This window comes from Buteo buteo, chromosome 1 (assembly GCF_964188355.1).
Source record: "Buteo buteo chromosome 1, bButBut1.hap1.1, whole genome shotgun sequence".
NCBI classification, from domain to species: Eukaryota; Metazoa; Chordata; class Aves; order Accipitriformes; family Accipitridae; genus Buteo; species Buteo buteo.
The window spans coordinates 56996250-57010101 of NC_134171.1; the positions used below are offsets into that span (position 1 = coordinate 56996250).

The 13852-nt window shown below is 36.1% G+C and overlaps 1 protein-coding gene across 5 annotated transcripts in view; it reads right to left on the reverse strand.

The window, feature by feature from the left end:
- The window catches only part of CENPE (centromere protein E), a 39591-nt gene that overhangs the window by 5212 nt on the left and 20527 nt on the right, over positions 1 to 13852 (reverse strand). For 3 of the 5 annotated variants that reach the window (XM_075032284.1, XM_075032274.1, XM_075032258.1), the window contains 14 exons: positions 13496 to 13654; positions 12404 to 12613; positions 11206 to 11490; positions 10936 to 11094; positions 9882 to 10103; positions 8551 to 8713; positions 8122 to 8339; positions 6948 to 7085; positions 5873 to 6073; positions 5644 to 5790; positions 3961 to 4173; positions 2526 to 2741; positions 1798 to 2007; positions 93 to 314 (listed from right to left, as the gene is read on the reverse strand). In XM_075032284.1, coding sequence (XP_074888385.1) covers positions 93 to 314; positions 1798 to 2007; positions 2526 to 2741; positions 3961 to 4173; positions 5644 to 5790; positions 5873 to 6073; positions 6948 to 7085; positions 8122 to 8339; positions 8551 to 8713; positions 9882 to 10103; positions 10936 to 11094; positions 11206 to 11490; positions 12404 to 12613; positions 13496 to 13654 — 2763 coding nt within the window. Of the gene's footprint in view, positions 1 to 92; positions 315 to 1797; positions 2008 to 2525; positions 2742 to 3960; positions 4174 to 5643; positions 5791 to 5872; positions 6074 to 6947; positions 7086 to 8121; positions 8344 to 8550; positions 8714 to 9881; positions 10104 to 10935; positions 11095 to 11205; positions 11491 to 12403; positions 12614 to 13495; positions 13655 to 13852 lie in introns of all 5 variants that reach the window. The other 2 variants (XM_075032293.1, XM_075032269.1) reach the window with 2 other exon arrangements.

Sequence of the window (13852 nt, forward strand, 5' to 3'; positions counted from 1 at the left end):
AGCTGCCATCAATCTTTATTTTCTTTTCAGTTTGAAGTGGTCTCACTTAGAAAACAAGCAAAGAAGTTTTCCTTGGAAACAAGTATTGATACCTTTATATCTTGTTCTGCAGCCTTTAATTTGTTGTGAAGCCTGTAGTTTTCTTCTTCTAACGCGAGACTGGCAGAGCCACCAGGGACCAGTTGTTCTTTAAGAGTGTTTAGCTCCTGAAGCAACTCTTCACTTTTCTCTTTTCTCTGTTTCAATTCAACATCAGCATTTTTACAATAATTGGCAGTTCTGGCATCCAGCTCTGAAGATAGTTGAAGGAGTATCTGAAAATAAGTAGTGTCATACAGATAATTTTTAAATAATTTTTGCATCAGCTAGAAAGGTGGTAAGCACAGAAACAGGAAGTATCTTGGCTGTATTAATTTCACATTCTTGTTTCAGTGTCCCATTTGAAGATGCTTGCTATCAGAAATGGAATCACTAACACTCAGAAGACTGGTCTCATTTCCAAAAGTGGGGGAGGCAGGAAGGGGCACAAGAGAAGAAGATAATGCATTGCAAATTTACCAGTATTTCTGCATAACTCAAACACTAACATTACAGAAATAAAGAAACTATATTAGAAAGACTTCTTGAATGTCATTAACAGTAAGAAACACAATTATTCGCAGACGTTTTTGCTAAAATGTATTCATTGACTAGAGTGAAACCATTTGAGAGAAAACATACACATTGGATTATTCTAGAAACCCATATGCTTAACATGCCAGATAAAGAACTTCACACTTGTCAGGAAATGACATCATTATACTAGATTTATTTGTTTGTTTATTAAAAGCTTTGATCCACATAATATGTCTGTCAGGGAATTCTTTCAAAAAGCCTGCCAACATTGGGAAAGAAGTCAAGACTGGCTATTGGCACTACAGAAGAAACTTTTAAAAATAGGCTAAACTTAACAGGACAGAACTGAGTCACAACACTGGGGGAAGGAGAGCAATGAGCTCTTCATACTTCAGATCAATACTAGTAGAAGGAATAATCATATGAATGGACCAGGAACTTCCAGGATACACTTGTTAGGAAGACTGTTCCTAACAACAGATCAGAAGGTAGTAGATCCCCTCCCATAACATGTTTTTTGAGAAATCTTCAATATATCTAATGAGAAAGATGAAATCCCTTGAAATCCTGTTCATGATGCACTTAACCCTGTAAAACACTCGCCTGTTTTTCCCAAAGGGGGCAAGAGGTAAGAAGGAATGAAAAGAGAAAGGAAGACTGAACCACCTCTAGAATAACTTGACTTTCTGAAATTAGAAAAGGTGTGAGAACATAAGTTACAACTCAGTTTTAAAAATGGCTAAAGTAGTTTTGATAAAGTTGGCTCAAAAGAGAACAGACAAACTTGTGGGCATAAAGCTTGAAGAAAGTGATTGTATCAGGCTGCCAAGTTCTGCAAGCAAAGTTATATAACAATTCTGAACCTACAGTTACCAGAATTCAGTCTGATAAAAACAAACACCACCCCCCCCATTTATCACCCAGAAAGTCTTTTACAAAGCAAGTTTCCAAGTTTGGATGCATGAGGAAAGAAGTCTTTAAAAATCTTCTAAGTATTCCCCCATCGTACAGTTAAGTATGAATATAGTTAAGTGCTGATAATAATGAATAATCTTTAAATAGTAGGTTTTTGTGTTTTTTTGTTTTGTTTGTTGTGGTGTGTTTTTTTTTTTTTCCAATCAGATTAGAGGCTTTACAGAGTGCTTACACAAAATACATTTCTGATTAAAGATTTAACTTCACCTTTACTTTAGGAGTCCAGAAGTTAATGACTTGCAAAAGCCTTTCATTATCTTTCTTTAACTCTTCTTTAAGTTCCTCTGCATCACAATGAGTTCCTGAACAAGCTTCCCAGAACTGCGTTGTTTCTTTTCTAGAACTTTCCTCCTGCTGTAACTCTGCCTCTATGCAGAGAAGTTCACTTTCCATTTCTGATATATCTTCGAGAATGCTCTTTAAAAAAAAGTAATCCAAGTTTAAGTATTGCTGTGATAACTACATGTCTAAATATACATTTTGTCCTCTTAGCTATCAGTATTTGCTGGAAGTCTGTTTTATCATCTAGTTATTGTATAAAAGGAGTTTCACTATACTTAAAATTATACCCTACTGGGAAAATGAGATGACAATCTACATTCCTGGGGCAGGTGGGAAGGGGAAAGGGGAAAATATGCATGTTAAGTAAAACTTTATCTCATTGTTTTAAAAGTCATCTTGGTATCGGGTAGTATGTGTTTTACCAGGCAAATGAGTAAATAACATTCCCACTATTTTATAACCTAATAATTTAACTTTGAACAACAGAATCTTCATATTACAGAATTAGTAGCATAAGAAAAATACAAATTCTATTCCCCCCCTTAAGCGAAGTTTTAACAGATAAAAGCAATGCCATTAGATTAGCACCACCACATTACCCCATGCCTTGAAACATGCAAGTCATTTTGGTTGAAAATTGTTTCAAATACTACCTCTGCAGTTAAGTGCAAACGCTGCAGCACTTCACTGATAGTGATGTTTAACTCTTGAGAAGATATTTCATTCCGGTTCAAATAAATCTTGCTGAGACACTGAATCTGAGCTCGTAGCTGATCTTGTTTTCTCTTTTCCTCAAGCAATTCCATTTCATACTTATTAACAGTAGTATGATGATCTCTTTTCTTTGAGCAAATACGACTAAACAGGAACTGTTGTAGAAGTACAGGATGTATCAGTGAGTATGCTTTAAAATAATACCCTGCATCCAGCTAAAATTCCATATTTTATAATTCAATCTATTCACTCTCCTAGTCCATAGGTGTCTAGGACAACTAAAACATGATTAAGAAAAATCAAGTTCACACGTGCTGTATAGCAATGACATGTAAGAATTAGCTGGGTCAGCATTTCTAGGGTATGCTATTTTCTGTAGACTCCCAAAAAGGCCAAAAATCTGAAAGGCTCTAGACAGCCTTCCACAAATCTAGTCTTTAAAAAGCAAAGTATTCTTTGTTGTATTTATTTCCTTGTAAAGTTATGGAAGGTGCAGATGATCTATAAGAATATTAACACTGTGCTGATTTAAAGCTTTAGTCTAGTTGAGATCACTACTTAAATCTTAAACGTGTTTAACAATAAAAGTTAGTGGGCATCTGTGGAAAAAAAAAAGATCAAACCTAAAAATACTACATGAAGTTATGCAATAAAAGTCTTTGGACTAGTTAAACTTTTTAGCTAACGGATATTTACAGAGACGACTGACTTTGAAAATCATGTCCAGTATTTTTGTATACTGGACATGAACCTCACCCTCTCCCTGGGGCCTGCCCCCTGCCGCCCCAAGCAACTCCCTCCCCTCCCCCCTTAACATTTCATGTTAAATAAACAGAAAACAACCTTATCACTTACTGCACTTCTGCATATAACAGGAATTCTTTCCCAATTGCTCTCAACGTTTTTTTCTGATAATTGGAATCAGTTTCTCTACTGAACTACAAATTGGGGAAGGTCTGCAAGGCTATAGAAGTTATCAAACTGTTTGAGTAGTTTTGCAGAGTAAACATGCACCTCCAAGGCATCTTGCATGTCTCTTTCCCCCATAATAAAATACATACTTAGGGGCCCATAATTTGATTTGAGTACAGAAAGAAAATTTTTCCCAATTAAAATGGATTAATATTAATGAAACAATATTGTGCAAAGCAGCTGAACTACAGTCAAAAACTAAGGTTTATTAACTAAATAGTTCCAGTTTTCCAGGATTGTAAAGCATTTACTATCAAATTATTTTCCACAAGATATGGATTCACAAAAATCAAAGCTAGAGTATATAGAATGCTAGCTGTTAATATTGAGAGCTTATTAAAAAAAAAAACCCAAACCAAAGCAATATGAAGCATCCATATATTCAGCATTCTAAGTTGGTACCTTCAGTTTGTTCAATAAACTCTGGAGATGACTGTTTATTTTCTCATTTTCAGTTTGAAGTCTTTTGACTTGTTTACTCTGTTCCGACGAAAGCTGAGTCAGTATCACAGCTATCAGTGCTTTCTGACTGTTCAGTTCATTCTTTAGATTAAGAGACACTGTAGAGAGACATTCATACCTCTTTCCCATATTTGGGAATTTCTCAAGAAGCTCCTAAATGCAAGTGAAAAATTAATTCAGTCACAATAAGGAAAAGAATGATTAGCTATCAACAGAAGCTTAAAATAAACCATCAGACTCCAAGGCTAACCCCTACAGTATGTATTGGTTTTACAACAGAAAAGTTAATAGGACTAAGACTTCAGTTGTGACTTATCACAGGAACATGACAAAAAACACTAAGCCAGGCACAAAAGCAGAGAATTTCTTAGTCTTCCAGAAAATCATTTCACAAACTCAAATTATTTTGATGATTTAGATTGCCTGGCCACATCAAGACATGTAGATCAGGCCATGAAATTGTCACCTGTTCACAAGTTTGCCAGCTGGGTTGCCCTCAGGATGAGCTCCCAACTTATCTACTTGGTCCTTTGTTGAAAGAAAGGGATCACAAAATTGTTCCTAGCACTTTGCCATAAAAAGGGAGATATGATCAAGCAGTGAGCAGGCTGAGAAATGCAACAGGCTTCGAGGCACTCCCAGTAAACTCAAGTATCACATATGAAGCAAAACTTCCTAGGCATACTACCTCCACATTTGTTTTTTAGTTGAAAGGAGCAGGATTCACCAGTTTAACTCTTCACCCCACAGTAAAAACATTGGAACTGACATACCCTGTGTCCAACAGGAGCAAGTACAAGATACTTGAGAAAACTGCACAAGAAAGAGGCAGACAAGATCTTACCTATTACAAAAGTCAGAAGGGCAGAATGCCATTAAAAGGGATCAACTGACATTTACTTCCCTCATTATTAGATCCATACTGCTGATATAGGATAGAAAGACAGTATGAATGAAGCAAGCTACACATAACTGATTTTTGCAATTTGGTCCTTTACCACTCTTGGTGTTAAATGAAGAACCACTCAGGGCTTTTCTAGCATGTATAGAATGATGCCCAAATCTGCTTTACAGATGTACAGACTGCACTACAATGGTACTCTTGAAAGTATTTTATACATATTCATCGTGGTTTATTTTGGCTTTCAGTAGGTTAGTAGTACTTCTCACATCTGTGAGAAAGTATACTCAGGAGAGTTAATTATCAAAAGCTCTGAGGAATTACAGGAGTTCCTATTTTGAGGAGAGAAGCTATTTAATGAAATATATTTTAAACCAATTTATTTCTGATGGGGAGTAACAGAAGGGAGGGTTTTGGCAGGGGGGTTGCAAAAACAAAATGGTGAAATGCTTCTACATGACTAGTTATTTTCATTGGGGTGGCTGGACAGTAGTGAAATCAAGTGAGATGTCTCAACTGAGAGGTTCAATTTAACATTCTCAGAGCAAGATGCATGGTCACTGAACAGCAACAGCAAATCAACTGATCCCATGGTTTGCAGCATCCTTGCGAGATATGCAAACAATTTTATACATTATACACAGAAGCAAAGTTTATGCTCCAGAAGAAATGGTATTAAGGTTTTACATACATTCTTAAAATAAGCAGAGAAGTAGGTTTACCTTAATTTTCAAGGTTTTTTGCTTCAGGCTGTCATCAACCACCTGCTCTGCATTATACACTGGGTTCACCTGAATAGACATATCATTCAGGTTTCTCTGCTCCAGTTGGTCTAGAGCAGATTCCAGTTTTGCATTTGTTTCAACACACTAAAATAAAAGCATACATATTTAAGTACCATTCAAGAAGAGAAGTTATGAATAACTTAGTTATGCAACTTGCAACACCAACCATCTCAGATTTTTTTTGCAATTCTGTCTTGAGCTGGTCCCGCTCAGACCTGACATCCTGGAGAAGTTTTTGTAGCTCATCTTTTTCTCGGTTAATTGATGAAATTTCTTCTTTAAGTTGGAAAGAGTGACTAGCTCTTTCAGCCAATAACTGCTCTTTTTCACATGATACGCTATTTAGTGTCTCAGTTAACTGTTGAATCTACAATAAATAACGGAGAAGAAAAAAAAAGAATTATGATTTGGTCCTGGTTTGTATAGTCCCCTATGAAGCACTCAAATCAGTTGTGTCAAATACAATGAACACAATTTCCAATAACTCTAAAATTCACACTAACAGCAAGAGAAGTTAAAAAATAATTTTGGTGTTCTAGTCAGAAATTAAGAAGAGGAATAGCATGACACCCAGAGAACTCTACTTTCGTCAACTTTGGTCTTCAGTAAAGCAAGAGGAAACAAACAAAAAGGCAGTCAACATATGTCCACATCACAAGAAAATGAAAAGAAATAGATTGCCCATCTGCTTAATGAATAGAACAGTAACACATTTGCTAATCTGAAGCAATCCTTAATTATACTCTTTGACCTACAGACCAAGGAAGAGTTTGACAGGTGAAAAGCAAAGAAGTGAAAACTGCAAAAAGACTGAGTTGGCAAGAGCTAAGTACAAGACTTTCTGAATAACAGATATAGTTTGAAAGTGTGCAAAGCACCACGGATTCCAAACCCACTTAGGTTCATACTGTCCACACAGTACTTTTTGAAGACTGAATAAATACATGTACAATTACTGACTACTATATTAAGCCTGCATATGTTGGATAAATTGGTGTGCATTCTAATGGAATGACCAACCCAACTGGTTACGAGGCCGAGATGAGGTGAGGATGCTATTCCTAAACATCAGTAAAGAAACTTGTAAAAAATCCTTTGCCCATGTTCATGCTTGTTTAGCACCCATAAAAGTGACGCACTGAGAATTAAAAGTCAAGCAGGCTTTGTCTTGAGCAAAAGTTTAGCACATCAGTGATAAAACATTGGAAGACAGAATAGCTACCAAAACCAGAACTCCTCACCTTGTTTGTTAGGCTGTCCTCCAAAATCTCTGACTGTCTCTGAACCTTTAACAAATGTTCTTCCCTTTCTTCTGCTTTGATCTTCTCATTGCTGAGGAGTTCTTGTTGCCACTTCAATTCCTTTTCAGTTTCAAGAATCTGGAGTAAAAATAGAGCAGCTAATTTAAAATTAAGTCCTGAGATAGCATGCGAATCTACTGTTCACACACCAGGCCATTCAATATCTCATTGCAGTCAAAATACCCAGCACAACCCCCCCGCCCCTGCTTTGAGTGCAAGAAATCTCAAGTTTTGTCTTTGAGAGTTTCTCCCTTCACTAAGCAAAGCCTGCCAACTAGCATACTGATAAATCCTTAGTAATGTAAAGAATTAGGCAAAGTATGCTACAAACACATTTGGACCTATTTTCTGCAATCACTGTTTACGCAGGAGTAACACAAAGCAGAGATGTAATTTGAGTAGGGTTCACATCAAGAGCTCTCTGGAAGTTATTACTTACCACAATTTTATGAGTTGGACTGTTCTCAGAGTACAGTTAAATTATCTTTGATAATTTATTATAGAACTAGCTTTCCTTTCACTAAACCTCTGAATTTCCAGTGAAGTTAAGTTTTACAGCAAGTGAATTGATACTCAGAAACAGGTGAATTGGAAGATATTAGTAGCAAGAGTAAGAAGATTCTCCTCCCACCATAGATTTATATTAACTACAGATACTTCAAGTGATTACTCAATGTCTGAACAAGGACTGCTGCCCAATGGATACCACCCAATTCACTTGTCTTCACTGTTGTTAAGATATGCCTCATCCAGAAGAGAAAGAAAAGTGTCAGAATTTGTCAGCTTCAGTTTCAAGACTCTGGAGCTTAACTGCAAAACATACCATTTAATCAAATTCATTAAAAAAATGCCTGTTAAGTGCTTTGGTAATGAAACCCATGTATTTTCTGGTTCCTCATTCATTCCTAAATAAAGCAGCCTCAGTAAAGTTTCCAAAAGAATTTACATGCATCTTTACCGTTCCACAAGACAGAAGTTAAAGCATGCCAATATTCTTCAGTCTGGGTATATAACACTAATACTTGTAAGATATTTTTCAAGACAGCTTCAAGAATTAACCTTCTTCCTCTACCAAGCATTTATAGTTATTATACTTTAATCAGAGATAAAGCACCTTATCAACACTCTCCTGTAGTTTAATCTCCAGTTTGTTCTTCCCTGCTTGAAGACCTTCCAGCATTTCCTGGAGGTGATCTCTCTCCTGTGCTAACAAGTCACGCTGTTTCTCCAGCTGTTGAAGTTTACCACTTTCACTCTCAATCTTTTCTTTGAGTTCTCCCAGCAGCTGGTGCCTTTCCTTAGTAACCAAATTTAAGTCCTCATTCAACTTGACTACCTATTAAAAAATTTTATAAAAAAAGTATAAAATCAACACATAACTATTAGCAACAACTCCTCTTCTGTTGCTAAATTGTATTACCATGACATCATCTATTGGATCAAAAAAACCCAGTACAAATTCTCATGGGTAAAATACCTGTTATTCTAAGGAGTCCCTGAGGGGACATCCTCTAAATTATTTCTAAGTTTCTTATTACTGTACTTGCCTTTTCTTTCAGTTCGTTTATTTCTTCATTTAGTTTTTCTTCAGTGTTTTGTAATTTCTCTTCTCCATGTGCTAGCATGTTCTTCTGGATAGCAACTTGCTCTTTCTGATGCCTTAGTTCTTCCTGTAGATTCTCCATTTCTGTCAGAACTTTTAAGGACTGCAGAACAAGGTATTACATGGGTGTTCACTCAGTATGACTAAGTTTTGCCTACCAGGAGTTAAGAATAAGTCAAAACATCTGAATTTCTAGGAGAGAACTATCAGAATAATCAGTCTTTCACTTACTAAAAAACCCCTCAGTTGTCACTCCCCCGTGCCTAGTTTAAGAACTCCAAAGGAAGACAGTCTTTAGAAATAGTCTTTACCGGTAAAAAAAAAAAAAAAAAGTAGGCAGAAGTAAAGAGGTGAGGGAAAAATGTTGTGGGAGGAACAGATTATGTAGATGACTAAAAAAACCCCCCAAAACACACCACCATGAAAGATACCCTTATTCTTGTGGCAACTGCCACAAGTTACATGAACAGTTTGTCCAATTGTTTAGTAGCAAGATATAAATCTAAAATTAAAGATTTGATAATCTTAGTTTGCTGATTTTAGTTTTTAAATTAGTTGGTCTATACATACTTAAAAGAGATCGGTGGTTCTACCTGAGGTCTGCTAAAATTCATATGAAAGCTTTTACATTTCTTAAAATAATTTGCAGAGCTTCTCTTAGGAAAAAAAGTATTTACCAGACTTCTTTGTAACTTTAGAAATTGTCAACTTGATTTTTGTTAACTATATCAGAACAAATTTGTCTGAAATAGTATGTCAAGATAACCATACTTTTTGTGTAAATACTTGGAATACTGAACTCACTAATCCGCCAGAAAATAAGACATCAGGAAGAAGAAATAGGATAGCTATTCGGTTTATTTTCTGGGTTTATCTTTCTCTTCATCAGTCTAGAACAAGCTGAAGTGGTAGGAGAATTAGGCCCTTAGATATCAGTAAACCTAGATTACCTCTACTGTTCTAAATGCAAAAGCATATAGATGAGAGATGTAACAGGAATTTGCAGAGTGCTTGTCCAGCAGGTGGCAGACAACTGTGCCTAAATTCAGAGCAACACAGTGCCCAAAAGGGCAGGAAGGAGGTCGGGGGAAAGAAAAAATAAGACAGATTCCAATATCCAGATTGGACTAGTAAACTGAATTTTTAGTTTACTGCTGCTATGAACAAGTGAAGGGAGAGGAAGAGATACTAAATAGCAGAAGGCTTCATGACTGAAATAATTCAGTGGTACAACCTGCCTTAAAAACAGTTATTTAAGATTTTATACATACTCTCTCCTTGCTTTCCTGACAGTCAGCCTCTAGTTGATCTCTTTCTGCTTTACAAGTCTCTACTATTTGCTGCAGCTCATCTTTCTCCTGATTAAGTAAAGTGATTTTCTCAAGCTGCTGACAGATATGCTCATTCATTGTTCTTTCATTTTGTTCCTTCTCTGCCAGTAGCTTGCCATATTCAGAAGAGACATGAGTCAGGTTTTCAGTTACTTCAGTGAGCTGAAAGAACAAGTAAGAACAAATATTAATATTTCTAATGATCTCTAGCATGGATCGAATTAATTTGATAGTTTGGAAAAGAAGCCAGTAACATTCTAATTTATTAAGTTTTGTTGTCCCAGTAATCAGGTTCTGATTTAAGAAGAGTGTTATTGGATCATATTTCACAAGCACTATCTGTACATATGGGTTGTTATGAGGAAGATGTAACAATTTTGCTTAAGTCAATCAAATTTCAGTGTTTCTGTCTCACCGGTAGACAAAAGTGAGTGTGTAAAAACCTACAGGCCATTATAACTCCATAGAAATTACTCCATTGCTGTATCCACAGCAGATAGGCTTGATTCTAACAAGCATTAATGTCTTCCAAAAGCCATAATAGCTTCAGACATGAAAATAAGTAGGTAAGAAATTTATAATAGTGCACCAAGTTAAAGAATGAGCTAAGCTGCCTTTTAGTTGCTCGAGTATCTTCAGTTACATAGTTAAAAGACGTATTATTAGAATTTAAAAAGTTTTAAGACTTGGAAAATGCACTGATGTCAAAGAGCAGTATTGATTCCAAGTAGTAATCTATCACTCAGCACTAAGGCATGTTTAGTTATAAGTAAGGGTTGTAGCTTGCAGGTCAAATTCCATTTGGTCATCTCTTCACTGCCTCTGTTTCTATGGAATTCTTTTGAGAAGCAGTATAGGGAAAAAAAGAAGGGAAAAACTTTCAATTAAGTTTCGTTATTACATTTACTGAACCCTTACAAACTGAAGTCTGCAGAGGACATAGGTTGCCAATCCTGACAGAATTTTTAGTTTACTTGACAAAACTGCATCTGACCTTCTGCTGCAGTTCATCAGTTGTTTCCTTCAATGCCTCTTGCGCTTTCAAGAGTTGATTTTCTTTCTCTGAGATACTTGCTTTCAGCTCCACAATAGTCTCCTGATATTGTCCAAGAGAGTTATGAGCACATCTCAACTCTTCCTGCATCTCTGAATTCTTTAGACACAACACAGTTAAAGTACATTAAACCCTGAACAACACTTCCAAAATTTAAGACAGAAGTTTACTATGGCTATTATCCTAAAGGAATAGGACTATTTTTCTTACCATGCTAATTGTTTCCTGTATAGTTTCTCTTAGCTGGTCTCTCTCATTTTGGAGATTCTCCAGTTGCATTTTAAGATTATCATCTCCTCTTTGTGTTAGAGTGCTCACTTCCTGACAGTCATGCAATTTTGGAATAAAATCCGTTCTCCCCATTTTTTCAGATTCTCTTTGACATTCATTGGCCTTCACTTTCTCCATTTCATGCAATTTCCTTTGTGCCTGGCTCAGCTCTTCTCTCAGAAGAAGTAATTCTTGCTCAATAGTTTTTTCTTGAATCTGTGGTATCTATTTTATACAGAGATAAAAGTCAACACATTTGGGGAATTAGCTTCATGAGAAACATATCTGACCTTTGACAGGTTGATTATGTAAAACAAACAGAAACAATGTTTTAGAGATTTGTATTTTTTTCAGAATAAGATGCAACTGAACTCAATATGCAATTCAAGTTTCTTGAAATAAGAGACATACAAGGTAAAATTTGAAGTGGCGACTTCTGAAACAAGATACCAGAAGCAGAATTTCATGGCCATAGTTTAAGCCAGGGGACGACCAAACCAAACCAAAAAACCCAACAACCACCCCCCCCGCCCCAATCAAACTACAGAGACCTTATCCATATTTCTAGCCTCAACAGAGATAGTAATGGTGTCAAGACAATTATTACCTTGAAATTTGTCCCCTCTCCCCATGAATATTAAAATATATGCACACTTTACTTTTTTCGAAGTGTGTATACACACACACACTTTGTATATATTTTGTATATATACATATAACCCATATGTGCAATCAGCATGTCCAATTACAGAAAAGGTTGGCTGCAATGTCCCTTTAATTACCAGGAAAAAAGTCAGTTCTATCTATGCTTTGAAAAAGCACAACCACGCTTTCCACATGAGCAATTTGTAGCTTCAACTACTTATAGAACCACATCTCTGTGCAGATCAACTCAGAACATCACCATCCTGTATCAAGTTAAAGTTCTATTTACAGAAAAGTGTTTGTCATTCTACTACTAGTTGTGCATGTAGAACAATGGGGTGGAATATATTTCAAGTGAACACTAGTAACCATGGTGTTCAATGGTCTGCAGTCAAGTAGCAGGACCCTTTTCTCCAGTTTGTTTTGCAAATTATTTTCACTCAAATGAAAGTTTAAATAAGCATCCTTTCCATTACAGCCTTAGCATAATTACCAAAGTTCCTTCCCCATACTCTTCTGTTTTCAAATGTAAACTGTTGAGCTTATCCTGCAATGAATTGTTCTCCTGTGTAAGGAAAAAGATTTGTTCCTTTTGCACCTGAAGCTGATCACTTTCTCTACAGTTATTATTTTCTGATTTTTCCTCAGCAAGCTGGTCTCTCTCTGATGTGATGATTTTTATTTCTTCCGTCATTTGTGATATCTATAAAAAAACATACAAAGACAGTACTTCCATCAATTCAAAACCAAAATTAAATGCAAAAGTTTTGTTCACTCTGCTATAGTATTTTTAACAACAAACCACTGTAACCAAACGCGAAAAACTCCAGAACTGAGTCTTTGGCCTTTGTCACCTGTTTTGTTTTAAACGCTAACCTTTTAGCAGTCTCTTCTGCAATACTGGCCAGATTTTTACCTGGAAAAAGTCTGAGAGGAAGACAACAAATAAACACCTGTTGGATTATTTTTAGGCATCTGTTCCGAAACATGCAAATGCTGAATTGACACCATTGACTGACTGGGTCTGGCAGCTCATATACTTCAAGAAAAATCCTATCTCACATACTACAGATTCTCCCTTCAGAGAAACTGTGCCACTAAAGCAACTGTGTAAAATACAATATTCTCAGCACCTTTCTTTGTCAGTTGTTGAACATACAGGCACAAAAACCAGTGGATCAGCCTTCTACTGTATGTTGGGCACTGAACTGCCATTTACAACCATGTGTTACACTTCTCACTGGGACCAAGCGTTATGAAACATTAGACTCATTCCTACCTCTAAGTAACCCTTATCCCTTCTTTCATTTGCCACCTAATGCCACCACTCAAATTGACAACCATGGGGCACACTAGTTAAAGATTTATTAGAGTGTACATTATAGCTTGAAGCTCTACAGAAATAGATCAGCAACTGGTAAAGACTTGGATCAATACTACTTTCTTGCCCACTTTCTACAAAAAGCTTAGAAGTTTTCCAAGGACAACCAGAAAAGACTATATGCAGAATAACTAGGCTTGTTTTCACAGCATTGGAAGACACATTAAAAGCATTTTTATTTTGAATTATTACATAACGTTTTACCCGTATTTCGAGTTCTTTAATGGTTTTCCCTAGTGCCTCTTCAACACACAGAATGTGAGATTCTTTTTCAGAAATATTTTCTTCCAACTTCTTGACAGTGTCCTGGGATTGCTTGAGAGAGCTCTGTGCATTTCTCAGTTCTTCATGTGCCAAAATGTTCTTCAGAATAAAAGAAAGAAAACCGATAAAAGAAAAATCGAGTATTTAATTAATAAGCACTCCTTGATTTAAAAAAAAAAAAAAAAGAAAAAAGCATCACACAAAAACCCACTCCCCTATATATTTCAATATAGTTTATAAGTGTTCTTACACTCCTCCCCTTAACACATATGGTCCATTTCTATAAAGGGAGAATTC